Source organism: Felis catus, chromosome A1 (assembly GCF_018350175.1).
Source record: "Felis catus isolate Fca126 chromosome A1, F.catus_Fca126_mat1.0, whole genome shotgun sequence".
NCBI lineage: Eukaryota > Metazoa > Chordata > Mammalia > Carnivora > Felidae > Felis > Felis catus.
In genome coordinates this window covers 133532232-133554253 of record NC_058368.1, presented here as the reverse complement: position 1 = coordinate 133554253, position 22022 = coordinate 133532232, and the positions used below count along the sequence as shown (strand labels likewise).

At 41.5% G+C, this 22022-nt stretch overlaps 1 protein-coding gene across 12 annotated transcripts in view; it reads right to left on the bottom strand.

Moving 5' to 3' along the window:
• The window catches only part of MAST4 (microtubule associated serine/threonine kinase family member 4), a 565494-nt gene that overhangs the window by 388523 nt on the left and 154949 nt on the right, over positions 1 to 22022 (bottom strand). For all 12 annotated transcript variants that reach the window (XM_023257117.2, XM_045061519.1, XM_045061476.1 and 9 more), the window contains exon 3: positions 2945 to 3069. In XM_023257117.2, coding sequence (XP_023112885.2) covers positions 2945 to 3069 — 125 coding nt within the window. The remainder of the gene's footprint in view (positions 1 to 2944; positions 3070 to 22022) is intronic.

Genomic DNA, 22022 nt, shown 5'->3' with positions numbered 1-22022 from the left:
AATCAATTTCTGTTTCTGACTATGTGACTACCAGTATTACGTAAGATATATTCCCTTTAACAGTGCTTTTTAATCAGAATAATTTACTTGGCAATAAACATACAGGATTACTATCTAAGTGTTAAGAGTAATATTGCAGTGACCAAAAAACACTTCTGTTTAAAAAAAAAAAAAAAATCACCGGGGCACCTGGGTGGCTCAGTTGGTTAAGCGTCCAACTTCAGCTCAGGTCACAATCTTGCGGTTTGTGGATTAGAGCCCTGTGGATTTGAGTTGGGCGCTGTGCTGACAGCTCGGAGCCTGGATCCTGCTTAGGATTCTGTGTTTCCTTCTCTCTCTGCTCCTACCCTGCTTGCTTGCTCGCTCTCGCTCTCTCTCTCAAAACAATAAACATTAAAAAAAAATTTTTTTAAAAACTAATTCTGAGGAATTTCCCTCTTTCCTTAAAAAGTAAATGCTTTCAGTAAAATAAGCTTTTAATATAATTGCCCAAGAAGAAAAACTAAAATTGAACTTGGGGATGGAATGAAGGCAAATGCTAACTACTATCGTTGTAAACATACCTTTAAATATAAGTCTCCAAATTTTCATGAGAGGAAAAAGATGAACTTTGATTTGAAAATCATTGGGGCGCCTGGGTGGCGCAGTCGGTTAAGCGTCTGACTTCAGCCAGGTCACGATCTCGTGGTCCGTGAGTTCGAGCCCCGAGTCGGGCTCTGGGCTGATGACTCAGAGCCTGGAGCCTGTTTCCGATTCTGTGTCTCCCTTTCTCTCTGCCCCTCCCCCGTTCATGCTCTATCTCTCTCTGTCCCCAAAATAAATAAACGTTGAAAAAAAAAATTAAAAAAAAAAAAAAAGAAAATCATAGTCAATTTTGAAGTCATAAATTTTCTGAAAGACGCTTTTTTAGGGATAACTATTCACTATGTTCATAATCTTTATTATTCTAGAAGCAAAATCAGGGAATCCCGAAGTTGAATTCCAGAGACTGCTTAAATACCTCTTTTCATCTTGCAGGTACAGCTGAGTTGATAAAATCTGAGAAACTAAGTGATCTGCCCAAGTTTATACAGCTACCTAATGGCAAAAGCAAGACTAGAATCTCAACCTAAATCAAATCTCCCTGATTACTGAATGATTCTCAAATATCCAACTTATTCATTACCAATGCATAAGATTATAAGGCACCACAATGCACTCATTTATTATTTGCATTATCATCAGTAAAACATGTTTAAAAACCTATTCCCATACCATACAACTCTACCGCTAGAGCCAAAGTAACTTGTACTGACTTCTAGGCTGTGCCAAAGGTTGAAGTAGAGAAGTAATACACCCAGGAGAAAAAAAAAAATTCTAGTAAGAATTCTGATTGAAAATAAAGATGAGGGGCACCTAGGCAGATCAGTCAGTTAAGCATCTGATGGGCTCAGGTCATGATCTCACGGATATTCAGTTCAAGCCCCACGTTGGACTCTGTGCTGACAGCCAGAGCCTGGAGCCTACTTTGGATTCTGTGTATCCCTCCCTCTCTTTGTCCCTCCCCTGCTCAGGCTCTGTCTCTGTCTCTGTCTCTCTCTTCAAAATAAACAGTAAAAAAAAAAAAAAAAATTAAAGGAAAATAAAGATGAACACTGAAAAAACTGGAAAAAAAATTCAGGAGTCCAAACTACTAACATATATACAAACATGGGTGCCACGTGCCAAGTGGTAAATGCGGATCGAGTGCTGAGGTTGGAATAATCACCGTTTTCAATTACTACCAAAAACAAACAAACAAACATACAAACAAACAGGTGTCACCAATGGATGAGAAATCTAGGGGAAATTTTTGACCAAATATGTTCACATGGCCTGAAATCTATCTCTCTACAGAATGCTTATCGTTTGCAAGAGGAAAAAATCAAACTATGGTGGAGAAATTAAACACTGCCATGATGGGGGCGGGGGAGGGGGGGTGGCGAAATTAACATCACAAAGAAGGGCAGACCAACTTCAGGGGCCTGCAGGAGGCAAGCCCTGAAAGGAAACATCACCACCCATGTCCTATTCTGGCCTGGAATGCAAAATGTGACTTTCCCCAAGAGGAAACATTACACATATCAAACACGTGTAATATGAGAAACATTACATTTTTTTTTCATTGGGAGGAGAACTATAGTCTTCAAAAATGTCTGTGTCATAAAAGGCAAAGGAAGGCTGTGGCAACCTTCCAGATTGATAGAGACTAAATAGATATGACAATTAAATGCAATATATGACCCCAGACTGAATCTTAAACTGGAGGCTGAAGAAAAATGCCACACAGGACATTATCGTGCCAATTGATTAAACTGAAATACAGAATGGAACATACATAAAAGGCTTATGGCAGCCATAAATTTGCCACTGTTCGTAACTGTGATAACAAATGGCCATAATACAAACAGTTTACTCCCAAACAGTTCAAAAAATTATCTGAGTGTGTGGACATATATATGCATATACACACATAGGTATATATCTACATCGACATATATACAAGGAAAGAGAAAAAGCACATGATAAAGCAAATTTGGCAAGAGATTAATAGCTGAATCAAGGTAAAGACCCACCATGTTCTACTGATTTTTCATATTCTTGCAACTTTTAGTAAGTTTGGAATTATTTTCAAATAAGGTATTTAAGACAAAAATCTCACAAATATTTTCATTTCTTTTGAAGGAAGAGAGGAGACAGTCGAGTAGAAACAAACGGTACAGATTAGGCGAGAGGGATGGAGACAAGCCTTGGAAAAAATTAGCACACTCAGAGCAAAATATTGCACATTGCCAAATCTGTGCTTAACGTTAAATGTGGTTGTAAGTTCAAACCTAGTTAAAGTCAATAAACTTAAAATAGTCCCCAGGGAGGTGGAGAGACGGTATCACCCGATGCTCTGCATAAAGAGGCAGAGGACACTCACCAGGCTGGCGGTGAGCGAGGGCGCAGACTGGCCCAAGGCCTGGCTGCGCATGCGCACGAGGTTGGACGTCTCCGCCGAGGTGGCCCAGGCCTGCCCTGCCACGGGGTTTGGAAGCAGGTACCGCCCTGTGGGGGTGAAACAGAAGACAGTGTAAGCGGCAGGCAAAACATCAGTAATTCTGTGTCAAGGGCAAGTCCCTTCTTGGCCATCCTTCTAAACTGCTCTGTCACACTCCTTACATGTATTAACAGCAACAAGGGTAATGCTGTTTTAATTAAGTCAGGAGATCCAGGGGCAAGTTGTGACCCTGATTTCCCACATAAACCCAAGTAAACCTCCTCCCCTCCAGCATCTGTACCTTTCGGCCAGCACAGGATAAAACCCCTTGTTACTTCTGCCCATTCCATAGAAACTTGCCAAGGATGCATATAAACCCATAAAACATTCTCAGCATCACAGAAGGAAACATAAGCACGTTCAAACGGACTTTTTCAGTATCTACTACGAAAAACTGATCTCAAAATCAACTAGAAAAGAGTAAACAAAATGGAGATCATGGTCAACAAAACAAAGAGTTGGAATTCTGTCAAGATGAAATGGGGCTGGTGCCTCTTTCTCAAAGCTCCTCTGTCTGAAGAACTGATGGTCATCCAACCATGTCCACAGGACACACATGGTATTCATCTGCATAAATCAGGACATCAATGTCAGTCTAGGTTCACTGAGCAATTTACATCAACCTTGAACTCTGATGTATTGGTATGCTTTTAAAAGTCCAACAGTTGAACAAATTTACATTGCCTTACTTCTTCACCACAAGGACTGGACTAGTTATCAACACCCAAGAAATAAGACTTCTTTTTTTTTTTTTTTAGCATTTATTTATTTATTTTGAGAGAGACAGAGACAGCATGAGTGAAAGAAGGGAGAGAGAGAATTCCAAGCAGTCTCTGGGCTGCCAGCACAGAGCCCAATATGGGGCTCAAACCCATGAAGCTGTGAGATCATGACCTGAGCTAAAACCAAGAGTCAGACACTTAACCAACTGAGCCACCCAGGTGCCCCAAGAAATAAGGCTTCTTGACTTTAGGAAGTTAGGATGGATGTGAATATTCACACAGCAATGGAGCTCAGTTAAAAAGAGAAACCATGATTGATTTTTATCCGTTTCACCCTAATACATGAACAACGACTGGCCATAGTAGGTGCTCGTGAAATATCCACAGAATGATAAAAGAACAAATGGGCACATCTTTCTCAAACAACAAACAGGCACAAAGAAAGGATGGCAGGCAACGTGGAGAACCTCATCCAAGGACTGGGGAGGGGAGGATCGGCATTCCAGCCACATACCTCTCAGATACATGGAAGAATGCATCACATGTGGCTGATGGCCCTGCAGCCGAGGCAACATGTGGATTTTCCCCGGCAGATTTGTTCCTTGTAGTAGAGCCTCACTCTCTTACTCAGGCATGCACCCCACAAGCCTACCCCACTGGTTAATAAGTGTTGCAATATAAAGTGATTTACTAGCAGTGTGCATGGTAACTACCAGCACTATCCAAGTACAGTAGTGAGCTGCAGCTGCCATCACTGTCCATGCTAAGAGGTCTAACTCTTGAATTCAAGTACTCTCAGAAATGTGTATCTTTTTTTTTTTTAATGCTATTTATTTTGGAGAGAGAAATAGACTGCAAGCAGGGGAGGAGCAGAGAGGGAGAGCGACACAGAATCTGAAGCAGGCTCCAGGCTCTGAGCTGCCAGCACAGAGCCCGATGCAGGGCTCGAACTCAAACTGTGAGATCATGACCTGAGCCCAAGCTGGATGCCCAACCAGCTGAGCCACCCAGGCGCCCCAGAAATGTGTATCTTAATGGCAAAGGAAACACTTACTTTGCCAAAATTTCTCTTTTGCACCATTATATAGTGAAAGCACACCCTACAGAAAATGAGGTCTGCTTCTGAGATACCAATCTTGCCTCAGTGACAACAGGGAAGACGTTAGTCAACCTCTCCTGGCCTTGGTTTTTCTGTCTCTAAAATGGAGAGAATGTGGTTGACTATTGTTGAGGGCATCAAAGAATTTTTTAACTAAAGCGCTCAGTAAAAGTTAGCTATATAGTCCAAACAGTAGTAAAAATGGTAAGTGTCATTTTCACGTGGATTTGGTTTCTTTTCACTCACAAATAGATAACGTAAATATAAAGGAAAAAAGTCACCTAAAATCGCACCAGGGAAAACCACTATCAACATTTCAGTGATTTTCTGCCAGGCTTTCTTTCTGCAACCTGTATTTTCTTGCAAAAAGGGGATCATACTGATTTTTGTCCCCACATAAGAGATTATGAACTTTTCCAAACAAATAAATATGGCAAACACCCATTAATTGAAGCACAAACTCTACCACTGAAAATTCAAACATAATTACCCTCTGTGATTCTGGTCACCACCTCAAAAACATTCAGGTACATTTTCAGACAAGATAGACCACAGATTTAAAGTCCAGATTTTTTATTTTTTTTCCTAGTCTTATTTTAAAACATGAACTAAAAGCTGAAGTATGAGGGGCTTTGGGCAACCTGTCCCCTTTAGACCCAAAGGCAGGACATTAATAAAGAAGGATAATAAAACCAGAGACTACATTTAAGAATATTAAGATCAGTATTACATGAATAAATGATTTAAGAGAAATAACTCTATTTGAAAGACATCATTTGTTAATAATGTACCAACCTCCAGTAATCAGAACCCATGGATTTTTTCTTCCAATCCCTTCTATTTCTCTTCCTATATTTGTTTTTATATTTTCTTTGTTCATATTTCAGAAAAGAATCCTGGTAGGAGGTATAGAAGCTACATTATGTCCAGGTTTACATGATGGAGAAAACCTACTATGGCCTCACCACAGTTCTGTCCCAGGTGCTTCATTTAAAAAAAAAAAAAAACACAAAAATAAACTAAGGGTAGATATGAAAACAGTTGAAGAACTTAATTAGCAATAGAAAAACTTACAATGCAAACATTTCAGTTCACTGAAAAATTTTATAAATCAGTCCTTTTTTTTTTTCTTTTAGGAAATAATTGTTAGACTATCTCCCTATAACCCTAGAGAAGAAAAAAGTATGTATTTATTTCTATATCCTCACTACCAGGCACAGTGCCTGGCACTTAGTAAGTGCTCAATAAATGTTTGTTGCCTGAAATTCAGCCAAACTACACTATTTGACCCATGCTTGATCAAGTGTGAACAGAAAGAATAAAACTAAACAAATCGTTTTCTTTAATTTCATTCGCAGCATAGCATAATAGCTAAAAATCCATTGAGGCCTTACTGTATGCCAGGCACTTCCAACATCTTAACAACCCTATGGTGTACTAGGGAATATTATCTGAACTATAACACCCAGAGAGGGCACACAGCCAGCCCCCTTTTCGGAAAAGATGAGAAATGGTAGCAGACTGGATTAAATGAGATAATACATTGAATGCACTCAACCTGGGGCATTGGAAATAGTCAATATACTACTATCACTATTCAGATTACCATGAGAACTTTGTTAATTCCATCAACATCATCTCCCACCACCCTAGCAACAAAACAGGGCAATGTGTTCTTAGACTGCAAAAAAAAAAAAAAAATATATTTAATAATATTAAAATCAAGAAGAGTATCTCTTTGTGGAAAGGATAAATAGCCAATTTGGAATTGTAGTAATCTCTGGCAGGGAAAATGGGGAATGGGTCCAGGGAGGAGTATGCTCTAATATTTTTATTGCTTTAAAAATCATACGCAGGTGATAATGGGGTCATGAGTTGAACTTAAAAGGTTTTTTTTTTGGTTTTTTGGTTTTTTTTTTATTTATTTTTGGGACAGAGAGAGACAGAGCATGAACGGGGGAGGGGCAGCGAGAGAGGGAGACACAGAATCGGAAACAGGCTCCAGGCTCTGAGCCATCAGCCCAGAGCCTGACGCGGGGCTCGAACTCCCGGACCGCGAGATCGTGACCTGGCTGAAGTCGGACGCTTAACCGACTGCGCCACCCAGGCGCCCCGAACTTAAAAGTTTAAAGAATTAAGTTTTCACTTGTGGTTTTAATAAATTTAATATTTAATTTTGTTAATACAGCTGAAGAATGTGGCAAATATTAAGTTAAGCTAACGCTGGCTGGTATAGGTGTTCTGGTAAATTATTCTCTATTAATTTCTGAACACGATATATAACATTGCTTTTAATGATTCCTATCAAAATATGTGCTCCCTAATCTAATATGGCCAAGTAGCCAGGAGTACATTCCTTCCCCTGCTGGGGCCACATCAGGGAGGCTCTGCTGACGATAGGAAATCTCTGGTGGGTCTGGGTGGGGAAGCAAAGAGCCAAAAGGAACCATGAGGACACATACAGGGTCCCAGTATGAAAGTCATGGCAGCTGTGACCGGCAAAGTTTCCCTTTGTGCCATTGGGTGAACAGAACGGAAGCAGGGAAAGTTCTTGAATAAATCCTCAATGTAGGAAATTCACACGCTAGGATCCCTGCTAGGTGAACCCAGGCACGCTTCAGGTGGGAGGGGCACAGGCAAGCGGAACCGCCTCCCTTCCCTCCACAGACTCGGAAGCGTGCTCCAAACCCTTCAATTTCGTTAGATCTCAAAGGGCACTTGAAAGCAAGCAGAGACCACTGCTAACGGGACCCCCGTGTGCTCCCATCCTCGTAAGTCACTTTGTCTACCACTACCACGTACATTTTTTACGCTACCGTACCATATGTCAGTCTCATGTAGGTAGCAAGGCCAGATGCGTGCCTTGTCAAAGAAAAACAAGGCGTGATGTTCAAGTGGTAAGGACAGATTTTAATCAGTAGTAACTACTCAACAGGAAAAAGAGCCCAGAGTGAACTGAACTCACCTTCCATTTGAACACAATAACTGAGTGTTTTCAGAGAAGAATTAAGGAGTGGGGCAGGGAGCCAACAGGGGCTCAGTCGAGTGAGGGAAGTGAAAAATTACAAAGGGTTAGTCAGTGTAACTGCGATCAGGCCAACTCTGTCTGCCAGCTGGCAAATATTGAAAATTCAGATTCTATCCTCCCACGCAGGCTGAGAGACAGAGACCCTATCTGTTAGCCCAAACAAACAAACAAACAAAAATTTTGACAGTCTTGAGTTTTCTCCGGCAGGCACTTTAAGAGGACTAGGGTCATCCTAAGGATATCACCTTGACCTTCAACCTGTGCTACTGTCTGTTCATGTCTTTATTGGTTAAGGTTGAAGCCTAGATGAGAAGGAGGGCTCAGAGGAGCCTGGCTAGACTTTGGTCAAGGAGAGACTGTCAGGCTTCGATCTTTTTATTACATCAACAGACCCAAACCCAAAGGAGACATTTTGATGTGCAGTAACTCATCAGTTTTTGAATTCAGTTTGAACTAAATTTTTCAATTTAGTCCACGTATTAATCTCATACAATCTTCAAATCCAATAGGACATAAAACAATAAATTTTTCCAATAATGGTAAAAATTACTCTAGTTGTGGTTGATTCTATGGTCAGATTACTGAGTGCCAACTCTGACCCCCAAAAGCAATTCCATCACTTAATCATGAACTTCTCGAAGCCTCAGTTTCCTCAGCTGTAAAATCACTTACGGGGTGATGCTAAAATCTGAAAAGAAAAAACATTATATAATGGCCATTTAATAATATCAGCCTCAAAAATAAGAAACACGAAAAGCTACCCAAGACACAGCAGATTATAAGGTGGGCAAGAAATAAACTTGTATTAAGCCACTGGAAAAAAATAATTAAATTAGGAAACACTTATACACATATAAAATAAAATATTTATAATCCTGTCACTGGTTAAATTTTAGATGTCATTATTCCTGCATGAGTGTTATCCTTAGGAATCACACGAATGTTATAAATTGAACGGTCTGTTAGCACAGCACATGGGAGGTTTTTATTCCTGCCTAGACCCCCATTAGCGTTAATAGGGAAAAGAGGACAACAGATGGATTTAAGACAGTCATTAGAAGGCACTAACATCATGCCATACTTGGTAGTGGCTACATCAAACTTTATATAAATTCGCTTTTTGATGACTACCAAGAGCCTCTAAAAAGTGTGTTGCTGTTGTATTCATGCTTCATTTGCTGCCTACAATTTAAGAAAATTAGCATCTGTCAGCTGCATTATTCAGCTGCGCAGGGTGGAAATTAATGGATAATACCATTCCTAATTTCTTGTATGAGAGGTGAGCTTGCCTACCAATCTGGCTGCTTGATTTTAATACCAAACCGAGCTTGCTTGTTACAACTGGAACTGTGATTGGCCCTGTGCTCTTTGGAAACACATTTTAAAAATTCTGGTATGTTTATTATAACATTTATTACATATATTCTACTGACATAACTAGAAATTTAGAGGCAATAAATAGAGGTCCATAATAAAGCTGAGATCAATTGGCCAGAACAATGTAAGCACTTGTCAGGCTTCACCCACAGAGGTATGAGTTACTTGAATGAGGTTTTTACATTGGTTATTGTTATTGTTATTGTTCTGGTCACTGGGTCTCTACTTAACACAGTGGAAGATGTGCAGTCTTTTGAGATAATAAGTAGATTACCAAGCCTACACCCAGAATGTACCTCGGTTCTATCTAGGCTACATACGGTCTCTTTACTGGAGAGTGTTTTCCTTTGTTTCCACCCTGAATCCCAAGAAACAAGAAGACTTCCATAAACACATGCTTTCAAACATGAAATACATGCTTGCAAAGCACCCCAAAGCTTCAAGTATCCCTCTGAAGTAGGAAAATACCAGGTCAGCAATAATTTTAGCAGAATGGCTATATAAAGAATTAAATATAGCCTCTGGAGAACTACTTTATCATCAGGGAATAATGGTACCTGACTAGATTTAAAAGCTTCCAGTAAAAAAGTTCCTTATCACCTGAAGTGCAACATAGATTTAGCCGTCAGTCCACAGTCTTACATTTTGGGTTATTTCTCTTGGACTACAAACAAGCCATCAAAGGGAAAATAAGAGCTAGTAACTACTAACAAAGCAGTCTTTAGATATGGCTTCCGGTGCTCAGTTATACATAAAACTCTGAAAAAGTTTGTTTATCCCTCTAAGGCACCAACCAGGAACAAAAGGAAGCTGAGGCAGCAGCTGTGTGGCTCTCAAGGGTTTTGGTGACGTGGGGGGAGCCATGAGAGGGAGGGAAGGAGAATGGGGGTGGCGATCCGGAGGTGAAGGAGCTGGGGACAAAAAGAACAAGGGTAGGTGACCACCATGCTGGTGCCAGGAGCAGGCAGACGGGGCCACACATTCAGCTCTTTCATTCTTTATCTTTCCATGTGGGCTACCATCCTGCTGCTGACCTGAGCATCTACTGAAGCTCTCCAGGAAGGCTCCCTGAAGTTCACATGCACCACTTCAGCAGGAGAGGACATCCCAAAATGTTACCCTCCCCATCTCCTACTAAAACTCCCCTTGCTTAATTCCACCTCTGGGTATACACAGAAAAGAACTAAAAGCAGGGACTTGAACAGATATGTGTATACCAAGTTCATAGTCGGATTATTCACAATAGCCAAAAGATGGAAACAACCCAAACATCCACTGAAAGACGAACACGTAAACAGAACATTGCACTATATACGTACAATAGAATAAGATTCAGCCTTAAAAAGGAAGGAATTTCTGACACATGCTACACATGGGTGGACCTTGATGACATGCTAAATGAAATCAGTCAGGCACAAAGGGACAAATATCGTATGATTCCACTTCTATGAGGTTCCTGGAATGGTCAATTTCATTGAGACAGAAAGTATAACCATGGATACTGGAGGCTGGGGAGAGAGGTAATGGAGACTAACTAATGGGTACAGAGTTTCAGTTCGGGAAGAGGACAAAGTTCTGGACATGGATGGCAGGGACAGTTGCACAACATTGTGAATGTACTTAACACCGCTGACCGCTTAAAAATGGTTAAAATGGTAAATTTTATAATGTATATTTACACACACGCACACACACACACACACACACACACACACAACAACCCTCACTTACTTGGCTGAAACCATTCGCCTTCCCAAGAAAAAATAAGGTCCTTTTTGCTGTTCAGGAGGTATCCCCATTAAACCACATCAGCACCTGCTCTTGCAAATTACACTTAAATAACTTAACCCCTTGGAATCATTTGCAAGTCAGAGGAAATGAGTTTTTCCCAGAGCACTCCCAACTTTAGAAATGGAGAAAGGTCAAAGGTCAGGAGAAGTCACTGGCCGAATCCGGGAGAATGCATGAGTCAGCAGCCTCTGTCCTCAAGTATACTCCATCATCATCAAGGCGTTCTTCTCTGCTCCACTGCTCACTCCTAAACATTGGTTCCCTCATCACAGCGACTGTCGTACTCACAGGCAATTATAGCCTCCCTTTATTCATCTTCAGCTCACTGCTACTACAACACAGAGACATGGTTCCTTCCATCTTCCCTCTAGCATGGGTGACTGACTTCCAATTTCTTGTCCCACCGCAAAAGAATAACTATACCTAGACATCACCGACAATGCTGCTAAATCATTCTTCTTAATGGCACAAATAAATATAATTTGAGAAACCAACAGACCTGTGACCAGAGAGTCAAGTTCACTGACTCCTATACTGAACTACTATTCTAGCCTTAGAAGAAAAAAAAAAAGTGTTGTTCATTCACACAAGAAAAGTCCAAAGCACAGCCTTGACCCTAAGTCCTTAAAGACATCACCACCTACTATACAGGGATCTCCAATGGACAAGGCAACTGAATGCTCAATAGAGAGACCATGCATGTCTTCTGAGAGGCTGGCAGTCAAAGTACAGGACACCAAAAGGACATCCAAGTCTGAACCTAAATGACAGCACAATGCAGCCATCGCTAAACTTTGGTTTTGCTCCAAGACTCAAATCCAATGGAGATGCCCAAATTCACTGTGTAGAATATCCTCCCTCACCAGCATTCTATATTTAACATATGGCAGGGCAACATTACTAACCACAAGGGCCTGGTGAGAAAGTTAAGAGGATGCTTTAAAAGGAAATCTGCCGGAAGAAAGAGCAGGTAGCAGAAGGTAACAGTTTACCAAGCCCAGACTGGATACATGACACATGTTTCAGGGAGTCACTAAAGGCCAGTTGTATACCATGAGAGCTCCAGGGACTATGGAAAAATAACACAACACCCATGTCTGCACTACAGAAATCAAAGCCTCTGGACAAGCCATCTCTAGCTGCCATTGCCAATCAACTGCAGCTGCAGTTTTAAATCAAAAGTAACTTTAGTTGTAAGCCATACAGTAACACGACTCAAAGGTGCTCTCTTCACCCTCAATCACAGTCACCCTTGCCATTCTATAAAATATTTGTTAATGTTTATTTTTGAGAGAGACAGAGAGAGCTGGGGAGGAGCAGACAGAGAGGGAGACACAGAATCCGAAGCAGGCTCGAGGCTTCAAGCTGTCAGCCCGGAGTCTGATATGGGGCTCGAACTCGAGAACCATGAGAACATGACCTGAGCTGAAATCAGACGTTCCACCAACTGAACCACCCAGGCGTCCTTACCCTTATCACTTTATGATAGAGGGGGAAAATGCCAACACATAGTATGTTTTTAAATTTTGTTAATGTTTATTCCTTTTTGAGAGAGACAGAGAGACGGAGAGAGAGAGAAAGAAAGCGCAAGCAGGGGAGGGGACACAGAAACCAAAGCAGGCTCCAGGCTCTGAGCTGTCAGCACAGAGCCCAACACAGGGCTTGAACCCACGCACCACGAGATCACGACCTGAGCTGAAGTTGGACGCCCAACCGACAGAGTCACCCGGGTTCCCCTACACAGTACATTTTTAAGTGGAATAATTTAAATCCATACTTACAGAGAAATATATTTGGCCTTTCTCCTTCCTTTTGTTTTACCTTTAAGTTGCTCTTAAAGGAGAAATATTTCTTCTCATCCACTGTGATTACCACTTGCAAACTCTAATAAGGGAAGATATTAGGATCAAGTGAACTAATACATGAGCTAGACCTTGGCAAAACTGCAATGTTCCTGCTGTTAAAACCACTCACATCGCTGCGTGTAGCAACGCCCAGCAAACTCTCCTGTTCTTCAGTGAGACCCAGTCCTGGTCAGCAAATCCTCACTGCACCTAGACCACCAAGATGTCTCCATTCAGATGATGATTATCTGTATTTCAAATTCTTATCAACGCCTGGGTGGCTCAGTCACTTAAGCATCCGACTCTTGGTATCAGCCCAGATCATGATCTCGTGGTTCGTGAGTTCAAACCTGGCTTCGGGCTCTGCGCTGAGTGCATTCTCTCTCTCCGCCTCTCCCCTGCTTGCACTCCCTCTCTCCCAAAATACATAAACAAACATTAAAAAAACAAAATAAATACATAATAGTTTCGCCCTAAGCTCCAGCTGTAGAGACCAAAGGCTAATAGGACAACTTAAAATTAATTTTTCAGCAAGTATTACATACAGCCCACTCTAATGAGAACGTGGTCAAAAGAATCTGATGCCAAGATTCTGATGCTTGGAATGGCAGCCTGCATGGGGGCACCCAGGAGATGGGTGCTGGCTGTGTCTAGGCAACACTGGGCATAGGTCAGAGTTAACATCTGCAATCTGGCCTCCCTCCATCCACGTATTGAAATATAATTCAGCAGAATGAATTGCTAGACATGCCTAAACCCCTTGGGAAATGACAGATATTGATGAATGCTGTTGAGAAGATATATGGACGGAAACGGCAAATAAATAGAACCATTTTTTCTCAGAGTCAGTTTGCGGCTATGTGGAGCAGCTGTTAAACTACTTGTCAAGCTCCCCCCTCTCCCTTCCTCTTGCTCCTTCCTCTTCCCCATCTGCCTCCACATCTTTCTACAACCTCCCAGGAGGACCAGAATCGTGCGCGCTTCAAAATACCAACCAAATGAGTAGGAGTCATCTCCTCCTTCCCCGTCATACCCTGACTTCCCAACCCAGTTTGTCCAATTCTTTTCAAAATTTCTTTTCACCTAAATATGTTCACTGCCCCCTCTGGATCCTGGAAATATGTTCCATGTTTAAACTCAAGAAATTGTTGACTTCAAGTCCATTACCATTTTGCTCCAGTCACAAGGTTCAAATCCCAAATTCAAAGCCTGACTATTACCGTGTAGCAGCTGCATGCCTTGGTCAGACTTAATCTCCTGCCCCCTAGTTCCCAGTGCATGTTCTGTGAAATGGAGATGAGACACCAATCTCACAGGGTGGCTGGGAGGACAAACTGAGTATATGAGCAGAGAGCCTCTACTAGCATTTGACAAAGACAAGTCTTGGGATAAACAATGACTTATCCCCTCTTCTTTCCAGGGCTGAACACCTCTTCCTGCCAAGGGCACTCCTCCCTGACATCAACCCCAGACTGGACCAGATTCTCTCCAGCACAGGGCACTTTGGGGATAACTAGTTCTCATTCATTCATCAAGTAAACTCAGGAGCATAGAGAGGGAAACCAGTCGGAAAAGGTTTGTATCCTGGTTTCCCCATTTATTAACTAGAGAACCCTGGATACATTCCTTTTCCTCTCTGAGCTCTAGTTTCATACCTCTAGTGCTGATGTCAATAAATTACACACATCAAGTGCCCAGCACAGTGTGGAATACACAATTTGTGTTTAGTGGTGGTTTAGGTCCCCCGCCAGGATGCTTGATCCATCCATCACAGGCACCGAATCCATACTCCAGGGCACTAATGGCCTCCACTTTCCCCATCATATTACCTATTCCTATGTGGATGCATGTGTAGAGAGTCTCATTTATTGCTATACGTAGCCTGCTCTTCTCCACTGTAAACTCTGTCAATTGGGACTAGACTTCATCTGTGTTTTCAGCCATACATCACATCCAGTACACAGAACTTACTGAACTTGTACATGATTATACGCTTATATCTGTGCATATTAACTCTCTATTTTGTCTCTCATTTATATTTCAACCAGGGTTCCTATTTTCCCATTACTGTTCGGTTGCACACTGCCTAGAAAAATATTCATTCAGGGGTGCCTAGGTGGCTCAGTCACTTCAACATCCGACTCCGGATTCCGGTTCAGGTCATGATCTCATGGCTCATGAGGTGGAGTCCCGCGTTGGACTCTGAGCTGACAGTGTAAAGCCTGCTTGGGATTCTCCCTGTCACTCTCTCTCTGCCCCTCTTCTGCCAACATGCATGCACTCACACTCTCTCTCTCTCTCAAAAAAACTTTAAAAAATATATATTGAAACTCAGTCCCATTGTTTGCTTTGTAACAATAATGGCAAAGACGCAGCAACCTTAAATGTCACTCTTCTTGGGTTTGACTTTCACTTCTAAAATGCATCTCCAAAAAAGTCCAACACCTCCACAAAATACTGGTTATTTTCAAGGTAGGCTGATTAGCCTCAAAACACGAGATAACAATTTGTACTTCGCATCTTGCTTTGTGAAGAAATTATGGATCCTATTCAATAACATTCTTTTGGACACTAAGATGCTTTTATTGACACACTCAAATATCACTAGCAGCCCTGGATGCTAAACATTTCTGACAATGGCCCTACATCTAAATACTTACGACAGGGAGCAAGGAGCTAGCCATCAGGAACTTTACAAGAGAAACAAAAAGAACAAAGGCAGCCACAAGGGGATAAAACAAACTCCATTATCACAATCCAAGCAGAAATTTCCAGACAAGTACAAATTTCTTAACAAGTTCTGTTTACCCAAGGAAACTTCTATATACAATTGAATTCTCATAACAATGTATTTCCACATATATTTATTTGGAACAGTTTCTAGTTCCAAGCTGACTTTTACTCCAAATAGATTTCAAATTCTTCCTCCCCAATAGCAATGTCCATGTATGCTTTCTGAAGAATCTAGTATTTTGTCTCCAGTTTGTTGATACTAATTAATGAACAACCAAAAAGTCTAGAACACAACTATGAAAGATTTCTTCAAAAAATACCTTATCATAGATCTCCCCAGGATTCCAAATGGTACTTTGTTAAAGTCCCCATTCCCGGAGAGACAGACTTCCATCAGGGACTCTGTAGCCTGCTCTCCTTCCTCTGTAAGTAGGAAAATTAATGTCCATCCTACCTGGTTTAAAAGCAACAGAATCTAAGAACCTGTATTATCCAAGCTGCAACCCTATGCCCTGAATTAAGTCCTAAGAAATCACTAAGTGATTTCCAAAACATAACAAAATAGTGCCCTTGTTTTTAACAAGAGAAAAATTAAAGCCCAGATTAGCATCATGTTTGCCTCAGCTCTGCTTAGAAATTAATGAGAGGTATAGGGTTGGAATTCAGCCCTTTCATTTCTGGTCTATTATTTACTCACTGAGTTCTTCTGAAAGCTTAGATGACATCAAGTAGCCTTGAATTCCAGGGTCAAGTCTTCATGTTTTAAAATAATGGTATCACTAGACTAGTTGGCATTCCTTTTTAGAGAATTCAGCCGTGATTATGGGGGAAATCAGTGTGCTTGGTGCTGAGGTGGGGGAAGGTAGCCATTCGGTTGTCCTAGTCACCCCCAAACAGCCATCTCTCAAGATTGAGTCTGCATGAAAAGATGCTCAACGTCACTCCTCATCAGGGAAATACAAATCAAAGCCGCACTAAGATACCACCTCACGCCAGTCAGAGTGGCTAAAAAGAACAAATCAGGAGACTATAGATGCTGGCAAGGATGTGGAGAAACGGGAACCCTCTTGTACTGTTGGCAGGAATGCAAACTAGTGCAGCCACTCTGGAAAACAGTGTGGAGGTTCCTCAAAAAATCAAAAATAGAACTACCCTATGACCCAGTAATAGCACTACTAGGAATTTACCCAAGGGATACAGGAGTGCTGATGCATAGGGGCACAAGTACCCCAATGTTTATAACAGCACTTTCAACAATAGTCAAGTTATGGAAAGAGCCTAAGTGTCCATCGACTGACAAATGGATACAGAAGATGTGGTTTATATATACAATGGAATACTACTTGGCAGTAAGAATGAATGAAATCCTGCCATTTGCAGCAACATGGATGGAACTGGAAGGTATTATGCTGAATGAAATAAGTCAGTCAGAGAAAGACAGATATCATATGTTTTCACTCAAATGTGGATCGTGAGAAACTTAACAGAAGACCATGGGGGAAGGAAGGGGGAAAAATAGATACAATCAGAGAGGGAGGGGAAGCAAACCACAAGAGACTCTTAAATACACAGAAAAAACTGAAGGTGGACAGGGAGGTGGGGCAGGAGGAAGAGGGAAAATGGGTGATGGGCATTGAGGAGGCCACTTGTTGGGATGAGCACTGGGGGTTGTATGCAAGCCAGTTTGACAATAAATTATATTTTAAAAATTAAATAAAAATATAAAAAGGCAAAAAAAATTGAGTGTCAGGTCATTTTCTTCTAATAGTTCCATTAAATGCATTTAACCTCCCATTATTTGAATCCACAGAGAGGACCATAACTGTTCAAAGAATGGCAGTGGGGCATTTGCATCCAGACTTACATACATCAGAGGACATCACATACCAGATCTGCTTGGGGTTGTCCACAGAGATAATCCTGTCTCTGAGGTGACTAAGCAGCCAGAGAATCAAAGAAAACATTAGAAAAGGATATTGTACTGACATCCATGTGTAAGGGCTCTAACCTCCTGCCTTTCATACTATGCATGTACCTAAAAGACAGTATGTCTGAGGATGCCTATACACAAAACCATTCCAGTATTTACAGACGGATTTTGCAAATAAAAATGTAAGACCCCTAAATCCATTCCAGTACAAATAAATCTGTACTGGATTTAGTGAATTTAGTGCCCAAATTTCAGAATGGGCATACATATACTAAAAATAGGATTAGCTGTCTATGTGATATTATTAATGGTGTCATGCATTTTGTCTGGCCATCCTATTTACTGAGCAATTAATATTTGCAATGCAGGAAACTCTGCTTTGAAGAAACAAGGAAAATGTCAAGGAATTTATAAACTAGTAAAAGGGATGATAGGTACACAAATAATAGAAAATTTAGAGTGATCCATCCTGTAAGAAGAAAGCAATATACTATGGAAGGAAAGAGTTAAAATAGGGCTGTTGAAGAATCAGCAAGTGATATGAAGGTTTGGAATGGAATCTGAATGTAGTTAAGGATCATGAGTTTCACTTCCCTTTTTTTTTTTTTAACACGTAAGTAGGCATCTCAGTGCTATGCGTTTGTGCATGTATTATTTCCCCCCTATTTTTAAAAATTATTTATATGTACCACTGCAGCCACAATCTAGTGAAATGGAGCAAAAATAGAGCAACAAAACGTTTTTGCTCTGAGATTTCTGGAAACCAAGGCAAACACAGTGGGTGACCCAGCTCTCAGTACTTAGCTCAAGAAAGAATTCAAATTTATCAGACTAGTTTAACCCCTTTTTCCTTGTTCTGAGCCCAGCGAAATTTGTTTGAGGTTTAAAAAAAAAAAAGGGCACTGACATACGTAACTGTTCCTGTCCTCTAGAGTGATGTAAGGCAAAACTACAGGCATGTCCAAAATTATGAGACACTAAGTAAAAATCAAGGGCACAGAGCCATGCGTGCATGCATACGTATAAACACTTACCAAACGTCCATGTATGTTACTTAACATACATACATGCCTCTCTCTCACAGGGATTTGCAACATGGTAACTCTGCTACCTTATGCAAAATCCTTCAAGCCTAATTTGGACACAGGATTAATCATGTAGGGTAGGAATGATTCCACCTTGGTCTTATTCAGAAAGAGGGAAACAGACATTTAAATAATACTGTACTTTCTTTTCAAAAGTCTCACTCCCAGCAGTGAGCCAGTCAGCAATGGGTTAAAATCAAGGACGGGGCTTACCCTCAAGATCTCCCTTCTGGCCCTGGTGTGATGCAGGGCACCTGACACAGTACTGTCAAAGAACAGAGAAATGATCTGGCGAGGCAGACACAAGAAAATAAATGTAGCCCTGACAATAGGCGTTGATTAAATACTTGAATGACAATGGAACATGACAATGACAAATGCAGGCTACCACCACCAGAGTCATTAATATATCAGGAACACTAATTTTTATAAATCTTTAAACTTCCCGGTTGGTGGCATTTGCATTCCTTTCCTTATACTCTTACTATGGAGTTGACATACAGTCAGCTTCATTTTCGGTTTCCACCCAGGAAGTAAAAAACAGGTCTACATTCTTGATCTTTGATTCGCCACTGAAAATGAGCTTTAAACAAGAGATAGATGGCCTGGGGTACTCAGTTTCAGAGGCCGGTGACAGGACATCACTGGAATGCTCCTCCAGGGGAGACAGTGGGTTTCTGAGCTCAACAGCGGACAAAATATTTACGTGTGAAGGGAGAAAATGAAGGGAAACCGGTCTCTGCAAAGACTCCCCCCCCCCCCCCCATCTCATCTTGGTAACTAAAATTATTTACTACTCAAGTTTGAAGGGACTTGGAGGCTGTCTGATCCAACCTGTTCATTTTACAGAGGATGAAATTAGGCATCAGAAACCGAGCCACGCTTTACTTAAAGGTATGCCTGTCATCAGCATCTGGGCCTCTGAGCCCCATTTCATGGTTCCCATAACACCCTGCAAGAGCAGTGCATAACCTACCAAGTCACCCAGGCAAGTCACTTGCTTTCCATCTTGAAACCCCATTCAGTCTACTCCATGTATCCCATTCTGATCCATGCCTCCCCCAAACGCTACTGCATCGCACCCCACTACCACGCATGTGTTGTCCAGAGGATTCCGGCACATGAGCACTTAGCACCTCACGTGCACTTCTGAGCAGATGTGGTACGTTTCACTGCACACATTAAGACAATGTCACCAGAACAGCCAGTCGCCCATATCCAACTGCATACATGTGGCTCCAGGGTGGCATGAAATGGCAGCACCCACCATCTCCCTTGCATTCCCCAACCTTATCTTCCCTTCCCTACTAATTATTTTTTTTTTATTATTTTTTGAGAGAGAGAGACAGACAGACAGACAGGCAGACAGACAGAGTGTGAGCAGGGGAGGGGCAGGGAGAGAGAGGAAGACACAAAATCTGAAGCAGGCTCCAGGCTCTGAGCTGTCAGCACAGAGCCCAACGTGGGGCTCAAACTCATGGACAGCAAGATCATGACCTGAGCTGAAGTCGGACGCTTAATCAACTTAAGTTGGACGCTTAACTGACTGAGCCACCCGGGCGCCCCCCCCCCGCCTACTAAGAGTGCTGTCTGTGGGATTTGATGGGCCATACTGATTTTCTGTTATTTAACTTTATATTTCATGCTTTTAACTACAATACTGTCAATTCAACTTTTGTGGCATCCTCACATATACCAAAAAGTGTCACGGGGAGCTAAAACCAATCCATCTTTTATAGATGATACATACATGGGGCTGAAAAGATAAGCTTAGAATCTGCATGCCTTTCTGAACCTGAAAGTACACAAGGCATAAAGGATGGGAAAACCACGTCCAGCCACGCTTGGCCTCAGTCCACCCTATCAGGGCAAAACAAATTTTCAGGAATGTACAAAAATATAAAATCAGCAGAGAGAAAACAAAGAAGAACATGATAATCCCCCTTCAAAAAGTCAACCCCTTGATAAAAATGCCAAACCAAACCACACAACTCCAAGTGAAATCAACTTTCTCTTCTAAAGTAAGTTTTCAGAACAAACAACTTGAATTTTTCAGGCACCTGGGTGGCTCAGTCGGGTGACAGTCTAATTCTTGGTGTTGGCTCAGGTCATGATCTCACAATTCAGGGATTCGAGCCCCTCATCAGGCTCTGTACTGACAGCATGGAGCCTGCTTGAGATTCTCTCTCTCACTCTCTCTGTCTCTCTCCGTCCCTCTCTGCCCCTCCCCTGCTCGTGCTCTCTCAAAAATAAATAACTAAACTTTAAAAAAAAAAGAACAAACAACTTGAATTTTTGATACATGGATTCAATAAATTCATTCTTCTCTCAGGAATAACCCAAGTCTGTTATTTATAGAACCACATTAGAACACAAAAAATATGGGCAAGACATTAAGGGAGCAAGAGAGAGACCAAAACGGTGAATGAGGAAGCCTAGTGCTTTGTTCATGTGAACATTCACGCATCTTTGGTTTGTTTCTGTTAAGTTTCTTCATGAGTCTCATTGATATAGAGAGCTTCCTTACATATTTAGACACACACAACTTTTTATTTTGGTGTATCTATGTATTCTGAGAGAGAGACAGAGAGCACGAGTTGGGGAGGGGCAGAGGCAGGGGAGAGACAGAGAATCCCAAATAGGCTGCTCACTCTCAGTGCAGAGCCCGATGTGGGGCTTGAACCCATGGAACATGAGATCATGGCCTGAGCTAAAATGAAGAGTCAAGAGTCAGACACTTAAGCAAATGAGCCATCCAGAAGCCTAGACAAATACAAATTATTTTAAAATAATACCATCACTTGGAGCTCCTGGGTGGCTCGGTCTGTTAAGCGTGTGACTCTTCATTCGGATCATGTCAAGACCTCATGGTTTCGTGGGTTCAAGTCCCACATCCAGCTCTGTGCTTGGTGGTGCGGAGCCTGCTTGGGATTCTCTGTCTCCCTCTCTCTCTCTCCCCCTCCCCCACTCACTCTGTCTCTCTTAAAATAAACATATAAAAGATTTTTAAAAAGTAAATAAAATGAAATAATACCAGCAAAAACTGACCTTACCACATTTGATTTGCCACACCCAACTGAAGGTCAAGAAGGCCAACTCAATTTTGGAAGTCAGAATGGTTCAGTTCTATGTAAGTATTCAACTGATTTTCCTACCCTAGTGATCTTGAAATTCTAGACCAACAGCGATTTAAGACCCAAGCTACTTTTTGGTCTGCAGAAGGCACCTCAAAAGACTTAAGGGAAACTGAGTCTCCTTTCAACATCTTAATTAACACTCAGAACTAATTTTGAAGTCCTTCTATCTGGTATAAAATTGTCAAATGGCTTTCTGAAAAGCCAGATTTGCTGAC